General features: G+C 41.3%; 1 protein-coding gene across 3 annotated transcripts; it reads left to right on the forward strand.

The window, feature by feature from the left end:
* The first annotated feature begins 1,300 nt into the window (after positions 1–1,300).
* LOC145437103 (sodium/calcium exchanger regulatory protein 1-like) lies at positions 1,301–9,973 on the forward strand. Of its 3 annotated transcripts, none has more exons than XM_080314276.1 (4): positions 1,301–1,535; positions 1,890–2,065; positions 6,900–7,010; positions 9,184–9,973. In XM_080314276.1, the coding sequence occupies exons 1-4, from the start codon at positions 1,346–1,348 to the stop codon at positions 9,187–9,189; spliced, it is 483 nt and encodes a 160-aa protein (XP_080170402.1). In that variant the 5' UTR covers positions 1,301–1,345; the 3' UTR covers positions 9,190–9,973. The 3 variants fall into 3 exon arrangements, with proteins under 3 accessions (XP_080170402.1, XP_080170400.1, XP_080170401.1); XM_080314274.1 differs by lacking the exon at positions 9,184–9,973 and adding an exon at positions 7,828–8,545; XM_080314275.1 differs by lacking the exon at positions 9,184–9,973 and adding an exon at positions 8,066–8,545.
* Positions 9,974–20,407: the final 10,434 nt, after the last annotated feature.

The following is a 20,407-nucleotide window of genomic DNA, read 5'->3' on the forward strand; positions in this document are numbered from 1 at the left end:
GGGCGACGTAATTCATTCGTCAGGGTGTTGTCCGTATTCCCATGTTTCTCACTTCTGCCATAATTGATAATTATCATTATAATAGTATTATAATAGCTGCTCCAACGCGCATTATTAAAAGTGTTTCGTAAGTATTTATCGCCGAATGGCGATGACTAAATATTTTGGTTGCAGGAATATCTCGACATAGTCAATTCGCCAACAGTGTTCCTTTTATGAATGTGTATAGAAAGTTCCATGTGTTTCCCGAACCATTGTTATGGTATCTAAAATATCGGTTTACCGTGTGTCCTCGTTTTTCAAGCAATCGAAAATGGGGATTTGTCGTCATTTTTCAATAAATTGAAAGTGTCCTCGGAGGACGCCGAAATATCGTCTTTTTCGGACTTCACCCTCTTTTTCTGGAAAAAGTATTACAGTGCGATAAAAAACTCGACCAGCGAAAGTCAGAGTTTCGTAAAAATTCGAGTAAAACAGGACTCGAGTCAAAGTGATGACCTTATTTTAGTCAAGACAACAAGATTTCCAGTGAATATTTCATATTTAGCTATTTCCAATATAGGTAATCTAACTTTTACGATTTGATAAAAGTGTCCTTCTTTCCCGATTCCAATCTTAGGAAATACGGAGTATAGCAGTGCAGCACCCGAGTAGGGTACTACGTTATGTGTTGAATCAAAGAAATTCCCGCCAATTTTCCTGCAGTCAAAGCGTATTCGGATTAGAAACCAATGAATAAACGTCACACGGAGTTAATTCACGGTTCCACCTCACAGGCCGGCGTGGCAACACAATTAAACACTTAAGTTAAACAGCTTAATTCACTAAATCCAAAGTGTCAACAATCGATCAGTATCTATATCAGTGTATTTATAATATCGATACGATATAATCCTCGCGTAAAAGCCTCCTCCAACTTCATGCGTCAGATTACCAATTGCCGATCAGACGATTAGCATTATCTCGGATAAACTAGCGTTATGATCTTTTCATTTAGCGTCTTATTTTATCATGCATCGGAATGACTCAAACGCGCGTTGTGTCATGCTATTGTGATATGACATATCAGATGTGTAAAATGCAGACAGTTTCCAATATAGGCACAATTGCAGACTTGCAAAAGAAACCGGTTATCTCATTTGCCGTATTTTGGAAACGGATATTACATCAACCATCAAAACCGCACGGCGATTGGTGATGCTTGCAGTAAGTTAATTAACGCAGAATAGATAGGCAACAAACAAGTCACATTAACTCTAGTTTTCTATCAAGGTATAAATAAGATATTTGAGAATGATTAAGACGTTGTATTTTGGTATATCTGAAGACACAGACACTAGCTATAATGAATCTCAAGTTGCGCAAATACGCAATGATTCCGGTGGTCTTATTTGCTCTCGCTGGTCTGTCGCGGTTTGGTAACTTTAAATTGATCCGACAATCGCTGAAACACCGCAACAACGCGATGGACGGTCTGGTCGGAAAATGGGAATTGGAAACTAGTCATAACTTGGACGCGGTACTGAGATCGTTAGGTGAGTGTGATAGTATTTCTGTTTCGGTATAAATTCTTGGTGAGTAAGATCGAATGCCTCCATTATTGCTCACTGGATTCGACAGAATAAAACTCAGCGTTCTAAATCCTCGTGTCACCAGTCAATGAATCATCGGAAATTAGCTGATAAAAACCTGGGGCCCAGCTAGGCAATGTTGCCTTCGACAAGAATAAAAAAATATAGACAGCACAAACACACTAAGAAGCTGACGACTGAAAAGTTCAACTTTTTGGCCCAAAATATTCATATCATATGGGGGACCACTTCTATAAAAGACCGAGTTTTTAAACCGCTGATCTGTGTCCGATTCTATTGTGGTATCTATTGTTGTAGGCGTGGATTCCATCCACCGCTCCATCGCCGCCACCCTCACCACATACATGGACATTACAAAAGTGAACGAAGAGGAATATGAGATTGAATCCATAACAGGACCCGTGGAAAAAAACAGGCGCATGATATCCGGTGTCGAATTCGAAGAGGATGCTCCAATCGGAGGAAGAATGTTTGTAAGTTGCCATATTTTGTTGTTTTCCCTATACGGGTGTTTCCAGTGGCGGCTCGTGACAATATCGGGTGGTGGGGCAAGGGCCGCAAGCGACCTGTTATCAATATGACGTCACAGTAGCGTTTTTCAACGTTCATGATGGCCACATGAATTTCCCGTAAACAATGATTTTTAACGTAGGTGCCGCGAGAGGTTTGCCGGTGGCGTGACTTGAAGTGCGGTAACAAATGTTTTATTCATTGTTTTTTATTCAAATGATTATTTTACAAAATGTACGCGAACTAAGAATCGTTCCCATGCCACGAATCAATCATCAGGTTATCCTTAGTAGCATGCGTTATGATTTCGTGGTAGAGATTACGCAAGCGCCGAGTAAGACTATACCAAAAATACACAGACCAACTACCTACAAAGAGCATTCGCATGACACCTTGTGGTGTTTTAATCGTTCCATGCTCAGCAATTCTGTAAAGTGCTGCAGCGCCTCCGACCCGATTTGTATATGGATTCTCGTCCCGAAAGCGAGTCAAATCGATTTGCCCTCGTCCGAAAGTGTTTGGTACACGATCCTGATGCGTTACGACCAGGGGATAGGCAATCAAAGCGGTGGCACCCATAAACGTAAAACATTATAAAAAGCCAGCTGTTATCCATGGAAGATTAATTACGAGTCTGCCTGCCATCATTCAAGCAGGAATCAAAGCATTGTGTTAAATTGAAATGCGAGCACATATCGCATTAAACAATTTGAACAATAGATAGAAATTCATCGTCAACAATCTCGGTTAACAAATGCTGTAGATAGATGTGATATATCGAATCAAGCACATCATTTTGAATAGTCTTTGAGGTACCCTTAGCTACTGTCGCGGTGTCGAGATGTTCGCGCAAAATGCTATCAATGGAAGCCGTGTATTTAATTAGATCCAAAAATACCCCCCTATTGAGAGAGCATTCCTTCTCATCGTGGCCTCGAAGGGGCAATTCATGAACTCCAATAAATTTAATGGCATCAATCACCCGAGAGAGAACATGCCTATTCTTATCTACAAGCTCATTGTGCTTGCAGACTGATACGCGATAACTTTCATTGAGCTGCGACATTACATTTACTCTGCCAAACAATTTATATTTAACTGCACTAGCCATGTGCACTTGGGATTTTTGGTGCGTTTTCAGACGCTCTGACAAATGCTTCAGATCGCGATAACCAATTTTGTTCCAACAAGAGCCACTGCTTCCGGTACCGGCACTGTCGAATAAAAGACAGTAAAAGCAAAACAAGGCGTTTTTATCCTCGCCATAAGTAAGCCATTCATTTTTATCGAAATGCGCTGAAGAAAAGGCACGAGTGCGTTTTCCTCCGGTGTACGATTGGATCAATGGGCAATTTCTAGGCTGATACGGACCTAGTCGCTTTACCTCTAATTTTTGCTCTGAAGGCAGCTGGCTAAACGGCGTACGGAGCAAAGATTCAACACGATTCATGTTCGCACTTGACCTGACTACTTATCTGCAGAAATGGAAATGACTATAAATCGAGAGATTGCGTATGCCTAACTGGAAAGGTCAACGAGTTCGGACACATACGCAATTGTTATCTCATAGATTGGACAAGGAAATGTCATATTGAATCCAAAACATCATTCTGAAGAACTACGGATAGCAGCCTCGGAAATTCGGTCCCGGTACAGCTTGGGAGATTCTGGCCTTGAGGCTGGAGACTGTCACACGACACATACGGCTTACGGTCTATAGTGTCTACTGTCTATATGTCTGCTGCAAAATCGCCTTCGGAAAATATATTACCGAATAAATACGTGGATGAAAGCCGAAAACTTGGTACACTGTTACATGAAATCATCGAGAAGTATAGCCTCATGACCGTTTTCGGTATGGTACACTGTCAAAATTAATACGAACAGATCAACGCCGAATTTTGCGTAATATTTACTGAGGAATCGGCTGATCAAGCGATCAGCTGTTAGCCGCCATCGAAAACGAAACAGCTATCGCGCTTGACAGGGGTTGTAATTGTGAGCAAATGGCCCGAAGGCCACCATTCCACGGTGAAATTGACATTGGAGAATATAAAATAAAACTAAATATTTGAATGCAAACCGAGGATGTTAGTAAACTGTTTCATGATATCATCATCTCATCACCTATCTCAGTATGGAACACAGATACACCGGCTTTTGCGTGAAATCCGCAATGCGTTAGGTAGGCTAAGTGTCAGATCAGCGCACATCTCTACCTTACTCGAACTTAATAACGAAATTGCTGCCCTAATCATTGAGTGTCAACCTTGAGAAGTGGCACAGCGTTCGATACTAAAATCAAGACATACCATGTAAAAGTTCGTGACGGATCTAGCTAAGGAGCATCGTTAAAATCAATGGAGACCAATACCGGCTTTGCGTGAAATATGTTTGCGATACATGACCGATCAGCACACACTCGACTTTGGAAACGGTATTACTACCCTAAACTTTGAGTAGAAACCCTGAAACTTAGGACAGTGTTAAATACCACCATCACGACATGACATACCAAGTTTCAAGAATTATCATGGTGTGAAACACCATCAAAATCGACCTGTACCAGCAACGGTCGACTCAACGCATATCACGGTATCCGAGTTCAGATATAGATACGATTGTTACATCACACCTTAGGGGCGAGCAAGCATATTTGCCCCGGTTGCTCGGCCATTTTACGAATAGGAGAGAGTAAAGCAACGTTTCTTAATTGTGCGCAGCTCTGAGAGAATAGATAGTGAAAGCTTGTTATGAGCGCTACCGGGGCAAGCCCCGGCTAGGCATTCACAAAGCGAAAACACAGAAGAGAATTCGATTTTCGCGGAGACTTCGCTATGTATGGGCATTTGCAAGCGAAAGCACAAGAAGAACGCGGGTTTCGCTGTGATCTCGATATATATTGAGCGCTGTGCGTCTATAAATGGTTAAATTGTTATTGAACAGAATTTTAGGTGGGGCAATGCCCCAGTTGCCCTATAGGACGAGCCGCCACTGGGTGTTTCAAGGTTTTTAGAATTGAACTCTAACCGGTAAGTATTATCGACTACCGGATTATTCAATTTTAAGACTCATGTTTTCGACACAATGTCAAGTAGCCTAAAGTAAATACTATCTACTTCTCAGTGGTCGGCAACCTTTGTAAGACGCGAACCCAATTTAAATTAAAGTGAATTCGACATGCGCATGCGACCCGAACTCTTTTCCGACACGGAAAAATATTTCAAGTAGGCTAAAGCTGAAGCTAAATAATAATTACACTTACTGAGAAATGTTGATGCACTACAGTTTCAATTTACACATGAACTTGATTTCACGAACTTGAATTTGTTTCAACCTTAATTTGCAATGGCTCCATCTGTATGCTGTCCATGAGCTTGCTCGCATGCCATGCTCCACTTCCAGTCGATTCCAATGTCTCGTTTTATTATAGGCTATTCATTGCGTTGGATATGGGTTCACACAATAATCTCGTTTCAAACGGGATAAGTCGTTGACTAACAAAATTTGACATGGTCGCTTGCGTTGATACCGAAAGGTAGACGTGAGGCGGAGATGGGCCAACCCGCCATGTGATCATAAACAAAGCTGATACGGCATGGGCATGTGCCTGTTGCCTGTATATTTTCAGAATCCAGATTTCTCCCGATTTTCGTTCTCCCGACGAATGCCTTCAACCATTCAGCGTAATGACGTAATTATAATGATCGTACACGAGGCAGTGAATAAACAGAAGATATAATGAGGTAGAAAGTCATCAGCAACACTGAGTAGGCTCACTCGTACGTGAATCGATACTGGAGGACAGTCAGGACACGACTCGCGTTTGGAATATTCAATAACCGCAGCCAATTGCATAGTATTGTCGCATCGATTCCGAAAATCCAAATATTAATAATGCCGTGGCACCAGGACCCACTCAAAACCGCCGCGAAATGTGAAAACTGGCTTTTTTAAGTACAATGCAAGTGAAACAATACATGGTGCGGCATATACAAATTTATCGTCCGCGCCGATTAATTATTATCGGTCCAGCAATCGCAGCGCAGTAAAACAACGCGCTAATGGCTGCTACCGAATTCACAAACCGTCGATGTCGCACGACTTGTGAATTTACGACGGCCTATATGTAGCACGGAGTAAAAATACGTTCTCTTACTGATATAGCTGATACGTATTTTCCATACCCAACTTAGATAGTGGATCCGTAGAACTGTATTACGTAGCCTATGTGTGAAGAGTATTAATGTGATAAGAAACAAGTCATCCGCTGATTCACGTAACCTTTTAGGCTTTAGATATTTGCGAATCGGATTCTAAGGGATTCTCCCTCCCCAATCACTAACCTCACCACACGTCGCCACCTTGTACGACAAAAACTTTGTCTAAACTACTTTTCTAAGGTGAAGTGTTGCACCTTCTTGCCGAGTTGCAATTACTCAGTTTTTGATTATTGCAACACAGCGGTTTAATTGAGGCGCATGGTCTGTACCACAAAACACAAGCAAAGGTTTCAAACTAGAACGAGATTGTATCAGTCCCTTTTCAGTACTAAGTATACACGTTAATAATCTGAATATGTTGACAAGTTAGGGTGACCCCAGGAAAATTTAGGGATTGGGATCGCGATCAACACGTTGCCGACCACTGAACTAGAACATGCATACATTCGATGGTGTATGACCTAGCGAAATGAAATAGTCTGACCACTGACAGCTTCGAAGATCCGATACGCACCTTTATTTCGTACCAAATATTTATAGCAGAAATATCATATTAAAATTATGAATTTTTCAGGGCTATTGGAAAGTGATGCAAAACAACAGGATGGAAGGATTGATATACTTTAAGAGGGTCAGAAAAAAGATGATGCTGGAGCGCTTCCTCGACGGCGGGAAATTGATTGAGGTATTCTGTTTGCAGGGATGATAAAACCCTCTCTGCAAACACTGATTCAGTATGCGTTAGACATTCAGCTGGATTCGCCTTTTCAGGCTGTGTAACACAGGTGGAATTCGACCCGGTTTAGGCTGGACTTTCTTAAATATTTCAGGCTCAAATAAGGCTTCATTTCAGCCCTCGGGTTCGGGGCGGGTTAGAACCTTATGTCCATGACTCGATCTCAACTCTGCTGCATAGCACGGCCATAAAAAGATTGGCTCCTCAATTCTAACGAGAGAGAGAGAGAGAGAGAGAGAGATCAGATTTATTTTTGCCTGTACCGTCGAAATTAGTTTTTTACTGGAATGCGGATATGACCCGGGGTAATCTGGTCTGTACTACCTTTTTACCCCCCTTGCTATGCGTAGATACTGAGTGCCTAGCGGCATAGCCTCGGATACCAGTTTTCGAGTCTTTGATTGAGCCCACGAGCTACTGATAAATAAGCCGGACGCATCGATTTGATACTGGTTAATAAGTTTCCATACGTCCTCCACCACTTTGAGTCATGATGGCGCTACGCTGATATAGACGAAATTGATGTCGTAATTGGCATACACGGTAAACATATAACGCCGTATATATTCCAAACATAGCATTCACCACTGTTATAGGTTTCCTGAATATATTTGTTGTTGGAATCTTTGGATAAAGTGGAGCAATATATTCACATGCTGCATGTCATTGCTGTTACATGATTATGGTGCATTGTGCGTTTGCGTGTGAAACACAAAGCAGAAAGGATGGTTCTTGTTGGGAAAACTTGTAAATGTGAATTTTTCAGGTCATGAAAGTAGGAAATCAGTCTTGTAGGAGAATATTCAGACGCAGAAATACGCTGTATGAAGTCTCAAGCACTGCAAGCTAACGTTGACCTTTCGTCCCAAACGCAGATCGGGCGATTAGCCTTAAATAGCCAACCGCTTGTGCCGTTGAAGAGAGTTGGAATTACAGTGGATCGACAGGAGGATAACTACTTTTGTGAATTGCTAGGAAAAATTGTTTTCGTTTTTCGGTTGCAGATCCTCAACAAGCGATTTGGGAATTAAAGATGCAAGAACTTGTCGTAGCTCAAGAAATCCCTCTGTAGTTCCGAAATATGCATTTAATATTTGCCGAATCATCGATAATAATCATTATTGTTGTTCGGGTCTTTCGATAATCTATGTAAAGAGCAAACCCTTTTTTTGAATGGTAATCTAATTCGCATATATCCCAACACGTGAGCCTCTTCCGTAACATAACATCATATTATTCGGTTATCATCAACCTTGCAGAGCTAGTATGTACATGGTCTTTAGCTGCAGTACTATGCAATTCATTCTCGCCTTTAAATCATACAGCGTATTGTCACATTATGAAATTAACTGTCGGCATACATTTTATTTCGTATCCAGCATCATTCGAAATCGCTCATTTCTCCTCAATGCTCTCGTAGTTTCAGAGTATTTTCTGTACATGTCGATTAAAAGTTTTGTTCGCGTTTCACGCGTTTTATGGTATTTGTTGTCTCCTATTCAATACATACGTATTGAGTTAAAACAATGAGAAACTTAGAGTCAGTCGATGGGATACAGCCCATCTCAATTCGGAAATACTAACTGCACTGGGGCCCATGAACTCCCTGAGACCTTTCTTTAATAATCCCGTAACGGAATCAGATGGCGAAGCCGTGCGGTAGTAATAAACACTTCGAAACATAAAATCCGGTTAAATTTGCTTTGTTTCGGTGATAGTCGAATGATCACACTGCAAATGACAGCCGCGTTTTCGTACTATTAGGCAACGGATAACAGCGTAAACACCTCTTACTCGATTGATATCTCGGAATACCTCCGGTAATCATTGCGCGTAACCTTAACCGACTTTATGTGTCCCTATTAAAAGCTAATGGTTTAAAATGGTTTTCTCATTCTAATCATGGAAATATTAGTTTAAAAGGACTGGTTACATGTTCGATTCGACTTAAAGTTGAAACCTTCTACGGTGACGTCATACGAAAATTCCGAGCTGACTCGCAGAAACATGATCCTCAGCTAAGCAGCATTCACAGGGTTTCATTTATTACAAGACTCAATTTGAAACAAACATGTTTAAAACACGGCCCTTGTTTAAAACCCAATTTCTTTGATATTTTCAGCTATGACGTCACCAAACTTCAGTTGTGACGCCACATTGGACTGACATTGTTATCTGTCAGATATGGAAAACTGCAAACTTTACATGGGAGCGGGTCAGAGCGTGGTACTGGATATGACGAGCTAATCGAACACTATCCCTCACAAAGCTTGAAACAATGCAGTATGCCTGGAATGTCAAAATCGCTGATGCGTGAACTAATTTTCAATTCTCCTCGAAAATCGATGTTTGAGCGCTGATGAATCACCCAGAGTACCGAATGCTGCACTTGGTGCGCTATACCAAGCCGACGTTTATTGTTATGGTAGAAGCATAGACTATATATTCGGCACTCCATATAACTTTAGTCTGTGAGAATCGGTCCATTGATAAAATTTCTTCATCAGACAAGATCAGATAAATGTCGGGGTGCGCAAATTCTCGCCATCACTGCCGCGGACGTCATCAGGAAACACATTGGTGGATTTATCACATTTTTGCATGTATTTTAGACATCCCTCTCACATATAGTAGTAATCGTTGTTACAATTCCTATCATTTAGTAAATAAGAGTTTCCCATAGTTATCCGTCCACGGTCATGGGCCGGGTTCGTTCCGGTTGGTTCATTTCTGCCCCAAAAGTCAGGATCTTGCACAATTCCATCCGACCACACCCATTCGCCATCGTTGCTTCATCGGTAACTCCTATCCAGGCCTGTTGGTTGTCTCCGACACTACCCCGCAACACGATTAGAATTTCACTGCAAAAAAGATCAAAATGGTAACTCCACGTTTATGTTGGCAGTCGCGCACGTCTTGGTGAGACGAATGGATTTTCCATTCCCAAATTTAGGATTAATATCCCCTACCTATAAGTTTCAAATCCAAATCACTGATACTAAATTCATATACCGACACAGAGGAACGAGCCCGAATCCGACAGTCATATTGAAGCTCGATTTGAACTAGAACTAACGAGCAGCACAAGGAAAGTAAGGGGAGGGGGATAATACTGTCCACCGGCGTTCTTGTTTTTTATTTAGGGTTGCAATATTTTGGAGTTCTGAAAGGGGGGCACTTTTTAAAAATTTTCAGACTTACAATTGCCTACTGAACTAAAATCCGGAAAAAATGCTAAATTTTTCCCGATATCGTGGTTGGTTGACTAAAAATAAGATCAACTTTCCGGCGCAGCTCCCGAAATATCCACCGGAGAGTTACCTGAGTAGGCTACTCATTTACTGTATTTCACTCGAATTTTACCCTATATTTAACAAAAATTCTCAAGAAGAGGACATTTCGGGGTCCTCCGAGGACACTTTCAAAAAAGTCAAAAAAGAGGACATATATGGTAACTCTATATTTATTATTAAAAAAAAGATTTAGCTCTTATCGCCTATCGTCCTTTTGCATCACTGTCAATGACATTGTACACAAACGAAATAATGACAAAATATCACAATGAAGTTGAAACTCTCAGCGCATAAATAACATAATAACATAAATCAAATTTCAGAATAGCATAATACACTCGAGTTACAAATTGCGGTCACGGGCATAGATGACGGTGGAGGTTACCACTGCGCTAAATCCCCCTAATGTCCGAATCCGGCCGAAGTTTCCACATATTTTTATTTCAATATCAATCCGTTTCCACATCTGCTGCATAGGCCTACTCGAGAAAAAATCGGCTTACGTCCTGACAGCAGACTTGGACAACTAGAAAATTTTCAGCTTTTTTGAATTAGATTAGAATTAAAATTAGAGCAACTACACAGCTTTTTCCAAATTAGATTCGAATTAGAATTACTGAATACGCAAAAGCTTGGAAATTGAATAAAATTGTGAATGGGAAGTAAATACAGCAAAAATCAGTTCATATCAATTCACAATGCATTCCCATAACCATGAGAACGGTTAACGTCTGTACACCAAGCGGGGCTCGTTTTGTGCTATACCAGGGGTCCCCGCAATCGCGGCCGGCGATCTGATTTGTGATTTTGGAAGAGCGCGAAATCGGGCATTTTGAAATGCTAACAGCATTCCATCGATGGGGAGTCAGCTGATATCAATAAGACCATTGGCTTGACGTACAGTGGTCCAGACACTGCCAAGACCAGGACGCTTAGAAAACTGCATGGACGTGCCCACAAGATCAATCTTTAGGATGAGAGAGTCTTTCGGCTAGTAACATGTCTGACTAGCCTAGGGTTACAATATTTCTGCCACCCAAATTCCGGACGCTCTTTAGCGTCCACTAGTGGATTTAATAATGAGTTATGACGTCACACTAGCAAATATTTGCTCATAGACCAGAGGTGGTCACGATCTGGTTCAGGAGTAGGCCTATGTTGTTGTGTGTTGTGTATCGGGACCGAAAGCACATGTTTTCAGCCCCTTCCCGCCCAAATAAACAATTATTTTGCGCCCACACTATAGGGTAATCGATGCAACTTCTGGGGGGGGGGGCTTGCTATATGAATCTGGTTTCTATATGCATCTGGTCGTTAAAGTATTTGAATAATTCTGTAAATAATATTGGTTGTTCCATATATTACTATTCAGATACTACTCTCCGCCCACATGATCAGAGTTGACGGTAGACATGGTGGAGGATGATGAGTTCGAAAATACAGGGAGCGTAATTGCACATCGTAAAGTCATGTTCGTTCATGTCCTACCGACAGGATTGTTTATCAGCCTTATGCCGGTGCGCACCATGGATCTTTATATACACCCCACATCCAGTGGTTTCTAACCTTTTATGGCCGCGACTTCTTCTCCAATATGAAAATGTTCCGTGGCCCAGATCAAAATTTGACGAGCTGATTACTAAAATAAGTCTGCAACTTTGCCCAGACTTACTCACGGGTTAGAAAAATACATGCGAAGAAAAATATCACGCATCAGCATAAATATTCCCAAAAAATATTGTTTTTATGCTGATTTACGAAAATATTATGAGCCTACGTCAAGTCTTCAAAATTCCGGACATTTGGCATATTTTATAAATTCCTCCGCGGACGCTAGTTTGAACAGTGAAATTCCCGACGTATGGCAACCCTAGCTAGCCCCAATATTCATTCATTAGTCGCGTTAAAGCGTTGTCGGATATCGTGCGCAGCTCGTAGTTCAAAATAAAATGACGTTCATTATCATGATATTTCTTGTTGTATTTGTACTACTTGATAAAATATTGCTTCTTTTGTGGTAACCATGAGCATCGCCCATGTTAGTCAACACGGCTCTGTACTAATATAAAGTTTTGGAAACTAGTATGTTGTTCGTTGACTACAAGCTACTATGCTAGCAGGCTATTATTCGTCATAATATCTACTAGGACTGTATGGTGTAAGCAAGGCGATGGCGACTTGGCACTGGATTTCCCTGCGCGAGGGGGATATTCTTGTTAATTCTCTGCAAAATGCCTCGGGCAAAGAGGAATTTTCACGAAAACGCTAAATTAGATTAGAATTAAAACTAGAGCATAGGGGCAATAAACGAATTAGATTAGAATTAGAATTCGAATTAGAGCATAAAAACATTTCACAAATTACATTAAAATTAGATTACTGGCATTTCGCTCTAATTTCGTGAAATTAGACAACTACAATTATCTAGTTGTCCAAGTTTGACTGACAGAGGTGTCCATCATCCCTTCAGCGGCAAGACGTCCGTTCAATCCGGCGCAATCAGTTTCAGCTGTAGCATAGTCCCGTACCGTCGCGTCATTGTGACGACAAAACAATATGAATGACGTGGGAAGTTCAAGTGTGTACTACCTTTTATGCTATCACAAAGAATACAATATCAGTCATACACCAAATAAGCATAAGTTGATATATTTTCGAACATACTTATTTCACCACCCTTTGTGACAAATGCGGTTGGTTGATCACAACTTCAGAGAAATGCTATATCGACTAATGTGTGTAGCTTTCTACTACATGTTTGGTATCATGCGATACGATGCGACAAATTGAGGTTTCAAAGCTGCAACATAGGAAAGTTTCATAGAAACTATGAATGTCGTTACTAAATGAACTATTAGTTGGAAGGAACGTAAATTTTTAGTGCTCGAAAAAATCATCTCTCACGACTCTGCTCGAAACATTAGAATAGACACTGTACTTGGCTAATTACCGGATAATACTGCCTGGTGAATAGTAAGCATATGGGGAACGTTCTGCTTCTACAATGAGAAACCTTTAGACGCAAGGTATATCCGAAGAAATCAGTGATGGCACAGAGCGCGACCAGTACTCTACTAGGTGCTAAGTTCCCGGTAGCCAATTTAACATGAGTAGCTGTTGTCATGATGGTCCATGACGACTCTCCGCTGGAATACGGCCATATGTTATATATGTAGCCTAATTGAAATGCGGCCGTGTACAGTGTAGGCCTACATAGCTATCTAATCAGGTCAGTATGGCGACCATTGGTATTCACCAACCCTCGTGACGTATAGTTGGTTACGTGCTGGGTGTTGTTTGTTCTCATTCTCCATGTTATTATCGGTGGCGAGTAATGTAATAGCACGCTCTACAGCTGTAATACCAATGAATTCTTAGCCGATTTGACATTTCTATTCCAGAGGTTCTTAACCAGGGTGCGTAGACCCCATCGGGGTACGAACCACCACATCAGGGTATACGAGCTGCATTGTGGAATTAGGCCTATATGCTGTGGAACATAGGCGCCGACTTTTATTTTTGCATTGGGTGGCGGCAGGCGCGTAGCCAAGGGGTGTCGAAGCCCCTCCTTTTGAAACGCAAAACCCCGTCCTTTGGAAATGACCATTCCGATGCTAATATTAAGTTCTAGAATATTACGGTAAATCTTGTGTTGACAAGAGAAAAAGGTCATATGGTAACCCTACTTATAAATGATTGACGAAATACCAATCATGAGGTGACTTTACTATTCTTGGAGGTTGCAATGAAATGTCTGTCTTGGCCGTCCTAAGTCTCGAGTCATAGGACTTGGTTCGAATCATGCACAATGACTCGAGTACAAGTCGATTCAATACATAAATATACTCGAGTCGAGTCGAGTCATTTACGCATTTGAAAAAATGACTCGAGTCAAGCCAACTGTTCGGGTGTGGTCGCGACCCAAATTTATACCCTTGACGTGCCATGTTTGGGTCGCGACTCATACTTTAAGAACTCCTGATGTAAATCCTGGCTTCCCTGTCATAGTTCAATCCTCGGAGCGATAACGACTGAAATCAAAATTTCAACATTTAAATCCCAAACCTCAAACCTTCTGAGACCGGCTCGCAGACTAAATTGCCAGATAGTTTGGAAATGATTCAGAAATCGACCTCCAACATCAACTATAAAGAGACGCTGCCGTATAACCATTCTATATTTTCATCACATCTGAAATAATATTGGCCGCAAGTGACTGTGAGTCATCGACAAAAACAATATAATCATAAGTTCAGAATACTAATACCAATCGTTGAAATACATAACGCCAGGTAATGGGAATTCAGCCCCACAAGCGACCCGTTATTCAGCCCACAATCGATATGTTCTGGTCGCAAGGTTGACTGTGATCGTTAGACATTACCACGTCAAAACTACATCCATCTTCTTTGTAAAGTATATCGCACCCTTCTGGAACATTGACCGAAGGCAATCTGTTAAAAAATAAAACGATAAAAGATTGTACGTTCAAGGTAAACGACTTGCATTATTTTCTTACAATCTTGAGCAACTCATCGCTACCGCATTGACAACGCGGTAAGTGACGAACATTTGAGCCATGATTCCGTCGCGGCTGCCAACAACAGGTTTGAATAAGTATGGACATCTAGTTATGGCATAGGAACTTGTGACGTTGTACTCCATTGGATCGCCCGCAATTTGAGAGTCCCTTTCCAGAGGTAAGAAACATGTCAATACGTTCTGCAATAGGAGAAACATGGCATGGTCAGAACGACCCGTATCGAATACAGACCACATACGGAATTGACTTGGACACCTCATAGCAATAATATTTGCATTCTGATATGGAAACATAAAATATTTTTAGACTCAGGTTAACGCAGTGGTTCGTAAACTTCAATAATCCGCGGGACACAGAGGCCCAGTGTTGGGATGACTCGAGTCATGACTTGACTCGAGTCGGACTCGAGTCACCTTTTTCGCATGACTTGACTTGACTCGAGTCACTTTGCTAAAATGACTTGACTTGACTTGACTCGGCGTATCGGAAATGTGGAATGACTCGTGACTCGGAGCAAAATTCACGAGTCAATTTCAAGTCATCAAGTAATCGGTGTCGATAAAAATCACTGTATCTTGCATACGTTCGGATTGTTCGCGAAACGCTGGTGTAACCAGTGAGAGCGACCAATCATTCAATGACCGTGCGTTTCACTGAGCCTCGATTGTTCGTTCTCTCACAAATAAATTGAGCGCAATCGAAGTGATCGAAGCTTACATCATACGTTGTCGTAATTCTAGCAGTAAAGTAATATAATAGCAAAATGTCTATTTCTGTTCTCTGTTCTTGCAATTACATGCTTCATACATGCTTCGAAAAGGCAAGTTGACTTGAAATGTGACTTGACTCCTAACTTGACTTGACTTGACTCGACTTGACTTGAGTCACCCCCAAATATCGAGTGACTTGACTTGACACGAGTCACTTTTGAAAATCGATTGACTTGACTTGACTCGAGTCAAAATGTGCAATCACTCGAAATGACTCGTGACTCGAAGGTGGTGACTTGATCCCAACACTGCAGAGGCCTACGTTTATCTGCAAGCCTTCACGGAACATACATTTTCGCTAAGTCAGAAAAATCTCGCATTACACATCTAACACGTTATTGTAGATCATACTGGTGCACAACATGAACTGAGCAGAGTTTAAAAGAAAAATAAACATTAAAATAGGATTTCACACAAATCAAAAATATACCAATTGCTTAATTACAAATGAACTAATAAGAAGATAGGTGGCGGGATAGCGTAGTGGTACGATCAACAGCAGCAACACCAATGGGCTGCGGGTTCGAATCCGACTCCAGAATTCCTGCCTAAGTGTTGGAGGTTTATGGAGGTTTATCTATAGTCTCCTCCTCGCCATGTGATCCGCCTAGAAATTGGCCGTGCTACAAGTCGGTAAATGCGGAATAAAAAATAAAGAGTATTGGCCAAGTTTAAAATGACCAATGTAGTCGAATCACCATGAATTTCAAACAAACAAACAATAAGAAGTTGGAATTGGCATTTCAGAAGGAAGGCGTTTCAATTTCCTGCATTCAATGACGCCCAACACGGGCGTGTCATCACGAATCTTAATCCAAGAGTTACGTGTGTGTCTTGATGGCCGCCAGTGGAACCATTTAGACTGGCTCATGGAACTACTGGGGTTCACGGAAAACCCGGTAAAGAACCACTGTCCGAAAATCTGTGATTGGTGCTGATGGTTTGTTATTGAACTACTGAATGAATGAATCTAAGTTTTTGGATCCGTCCCCACTCAACCCGATGTAAATGAATTGCCTACGTACCTGGTAATCGTGAATTGAGCAGGAGCACTCCTCGCATCGGCGCCCGGCCCATTTCTCTCCTATCGCGTGATATTCGTAATTAGTAAAGGTTCGTACGGAATTTCCAGTTCTTGTTGTTGTTACTCTTTTGTACAAACACTGCTGCGTGTCGGTTTGTACATCATAGTAAGTTTCCGCTTTGCTCAATGTCGTCAATGCCAAGACGGCAAACCAGATGCAAGTCCACAATTTAATGCTGAAGAAATACCCAATCGTTATTATCAATTTTATTAATGTAGGGTAGGTATGGTGGGAATGGTCGGTTCGATTAATCAGAAGTTCGCATTCGCAAACGAACCTTGGTATAGGTCAGGGGTGGGCAACATACGGCCCGCGGGCCGGATCCAGCCCGCGAAGGGATTTTGTCCGGCCCGCGGACAGTTTTCCGTTTTACATGATAATGTGGCCCGCGGCCCTAGTCTGCCGAGATTTCCCACTACTTGCTTACAACGTCAAATTTTAGTGACTGCATGTGCAATGTGCATGTTATTATATACGTATATGCGCAGCGTGCTAGAGTGGAGCTTACGCGTAAGTTCGTCGAAGCGAGAAGATTTGCATTATCGTCATTTGCGATGTACTCAACCCTAATTTCGTTTGTAGTAATCATGGTGTTTGTCGACTACAATGGTCAATTACACCAGGCTGATATTTCTTATTTTTCATTCTGTAACCGCCGACTTGTAGCACGGCACACTCGTAGGCTTTTGTAAGACGAAAACACTGCTTATACCAGGGGTCGCCAACTCAAAACGGGTCGCGGGCCACTTTTCAAATTTCGTAGAGGTCGCGGACCGCATGGATTCATTATCGAGATTTCTCAGGCCACACAGTTGAACAACGATGCTATCTCGTCACCTACTCAACCCTAACGAATATATGTGTTGGTAAATTAGGGGTACCGGGGTTATCGAACTCCTTGAAATCTTAATTGAGGATTGCACCGTGTGTTGATTGATCAGATAGAAGCAGACAGCATGGCGGCGCCTGTATAACAATGCTATTCTCACATCCACATTGTCTTCGTCATTATCGGCGAGAAATGGCTTTGAAGTGACATTACTGTCGTTAAAATGTATTCATTAAATGCGATTTATTCCTTGTATATGTGGAATGTGAATAAATGGGCGAATATTGTATCGATTCAGCAATCCGGCCGGTCAAGTACTTAATTTTCCTATATCTGGCCCGCCGACACGAGAAGTTGCGCGCCCCTGGTATAGGTTATATGCCCGGTGAAGTGTGAACCTTTTAGCGGAATGGAAGAAATTTCAGGTAATCTCAAAACCTGTAATAACAATCCTTGAATTTCAATTTACCTTTACCCGCTGTGTCACGGTGAGAGCTGAAACGAACATACGACGTAAAGCGAAATCTTACTACAATATTATTATTACAGTATTAACTGCCGAATACTACTTTTGTACCAAGACCACTAAAATAACGAACATTTGAAACCACTAATCCGGATTCTTGATACAACACCTATAAATCTGACTAAATATCCATAAAAAGTTTTGTAGGATCAATTATGCATGCATGAGGGAGTCAAGGTGAGTTTAAAACAAACTCAACTGTCGCTATCCAGACTATCAATGAAGTTCGCACCGTATCTAATACAGGATATTATATTAGGAAACACAAATGAGCTACACCTTACCTTGTATCCATTGTAGGGGAGTTGACTGTGATGTGAAATCGATCGATGTGTGATTTCGTTGGAATCTGAGAAAGAACGCGGTGTCTGTGTGGAAGCAGCTTGCAATCCTTCGCCTTTTATAACATATACTCTGAAAAAAAGTTGTCGGACTTTGGTTTTAAAACGAAAACGCGAACCGGCGTTGGTATGTCCTGGCTTAATTATAACTATTTTTAATCACATACCATCAAGATATACAACAAAAACACGGTGTTGCTGAAATTACAACCATCAAAAGCGAAAGTTAGTTATTTTAACTCGGGATTTTGCGGACTTGTTTGAGCATGCAGCAATTTGTATGGCTTCCGGCAATCAATCGAGAAAGCATGGAACAAATAAGGTACCGGGGAAGTCCCAATATTATTAGGGAGAATATATATTTCGCTTGATTGTATCTGGGCGTGTTTATGCATGGAATTCCAGATACTCATGCAATTACGCATTCAATGAGAATGAGATAGAAAAGGACAGAGAAAGTAGATACGTAGGAACTTTAAATAATACCGAAAACCCAGTAGTTGCGATACATAAAGTATCTGCCAAAGCGCCGTATTAATCCGTTTTACATTGTTGATAAACAAGTGTAAGCTCACGAGATAGGTACATATAGCAGTGACGTCAATCATAGCAATCTTACAGCAACTTAACTTTGACAATACTGAGTTTGATATTAAAACAACCTGCGGGTGTGCGATGATTGGCATGGTTTTAGTAAATAGGTTTTATGCAATTGCCTTCAAGTGATAGCAATAGCAATAGCTTTCAAGATGCAATTCGAAACGGATAAAGTCGCAGTAAGTTGAAGGATATGAAACAGTTGTATTAGCAATTAGCGTTCAAGTGACCACGATGTCTGTAATTACGGGCGATTCGGCGAAATACTTCATAACACTCGCTTCGCACATACTCAGGTATAAATATAAGCTTCTTACTCAATTATTCTTGTACAATGCGCATGATCCCATCTCGGAAACACGCTGCAGGGTTTAAAAATGCATGATGCGAAAGAAATCACGATAAATATTATTTAGTGCTTTCTCCCACAAAACGTATATCCGCGTCCTCGATACCTAGCAGTCGACTGCTCTACAAGCTGCCATAGAACAACGTGGTCTCAATTGAATGAATAATGTGAAAAAGCACATTATCAGCTTCGGAGCAGTGAAATATCAAACCATATCCGACAAAATATTTCGTGATTTAGTGATGTCTTTTACGAGATCGCCCCAATTTGACATTGTAAACGACGGGTGAATCCACAATTGACGCGTTTGAATGCTCTATGAATCGCGGTCTGCAACTTATCGATTATTTGCAAAGATAAAATTCCAGCCACCAATCGCCAAAACTTAAAAACTAATCACTATACCCAGAGGGGGTCGATGACGAATAACTTTCTCAGAGTGCTCAAGTATGCCTACGTTTTGCCTGTACTTGAACATATGCATGCGGTGGTCTTTCCATTACTGCGCTAACTTCCACAACCGAAACTCATGTCCTTATTTTTTATTCATTTGTCTATTTTCTAGGCAACATTACAACGAGTATGAAATAATTTAAATAAACTAAAGTGTACTGCGGTCTGCATTCGAGATTGTTTTTGCGATGCGGACCTAAAGCTTTAAATTCACGGCGCCCACCTAATGTTTTAGTCGATAGGTGCTTGCGCGGAAATGATGACCTCTTCAGCCACCGGGCAGCGTTTTCTAAGAGAGCGCAATATCGGCCGAACGGGTCCACTGGATTTAAAAAGTTCTGAATCGCTGATTCTTTTGGAAATTGGAGTAATATGGTTTATCGATATGCAAGAGAAATTCCCGAAAACTCAACTAAACTTCAACAATAGTGTCCTACAGTGGCGTGGACTCGCACAAATCTCACGGCTCTCTGTGATTGGTTTACGTCACACTCTCCAGTTGGCCAAAGGCAATTTTACGGTAATTTTTGACCAGCTTGCCGAGCGCGAAAATTGACAAA

Source organism: Botryllus schlosseri, chromosome 4 (assembly GCF_051294905.1).
Source record: "Botryllus schlosseri isolate E-star chromosome 4, Bs_hap1, whole genome shotgun sequence".
NCBI lineage: Eukaryota > Metazoa > Chordata > Ascidiacea > Stolidobranchia > Styelidae > Botryllus > Botryllus schlosseri.

Excerpts from the sequence above, each read along its gene's own strand:
- LOC145437103 (XM_080314274.1), top strand. The coding sequence starts at position 1,346 with ATGAATCTCAAGTTGCGCAAATACGCAATGATTCCGGTGGTCTTATTT. Across the intron at positions 1,536-1,889 it reads CGCGGTACTGAGATCGTTAG|GCGTGGATTCCATCCACCGC; the intron begins GTGAGTGTGATA and ends CTATTGTTGTAG. Across the intron at positions 7,011-7,827 it reads ACGGCGGGAAATTGATTGAG|GTCATGAAAGTAGGAAATCA; the intron begins GTATTCTGTTTG and ends TGAATTTTTCAG.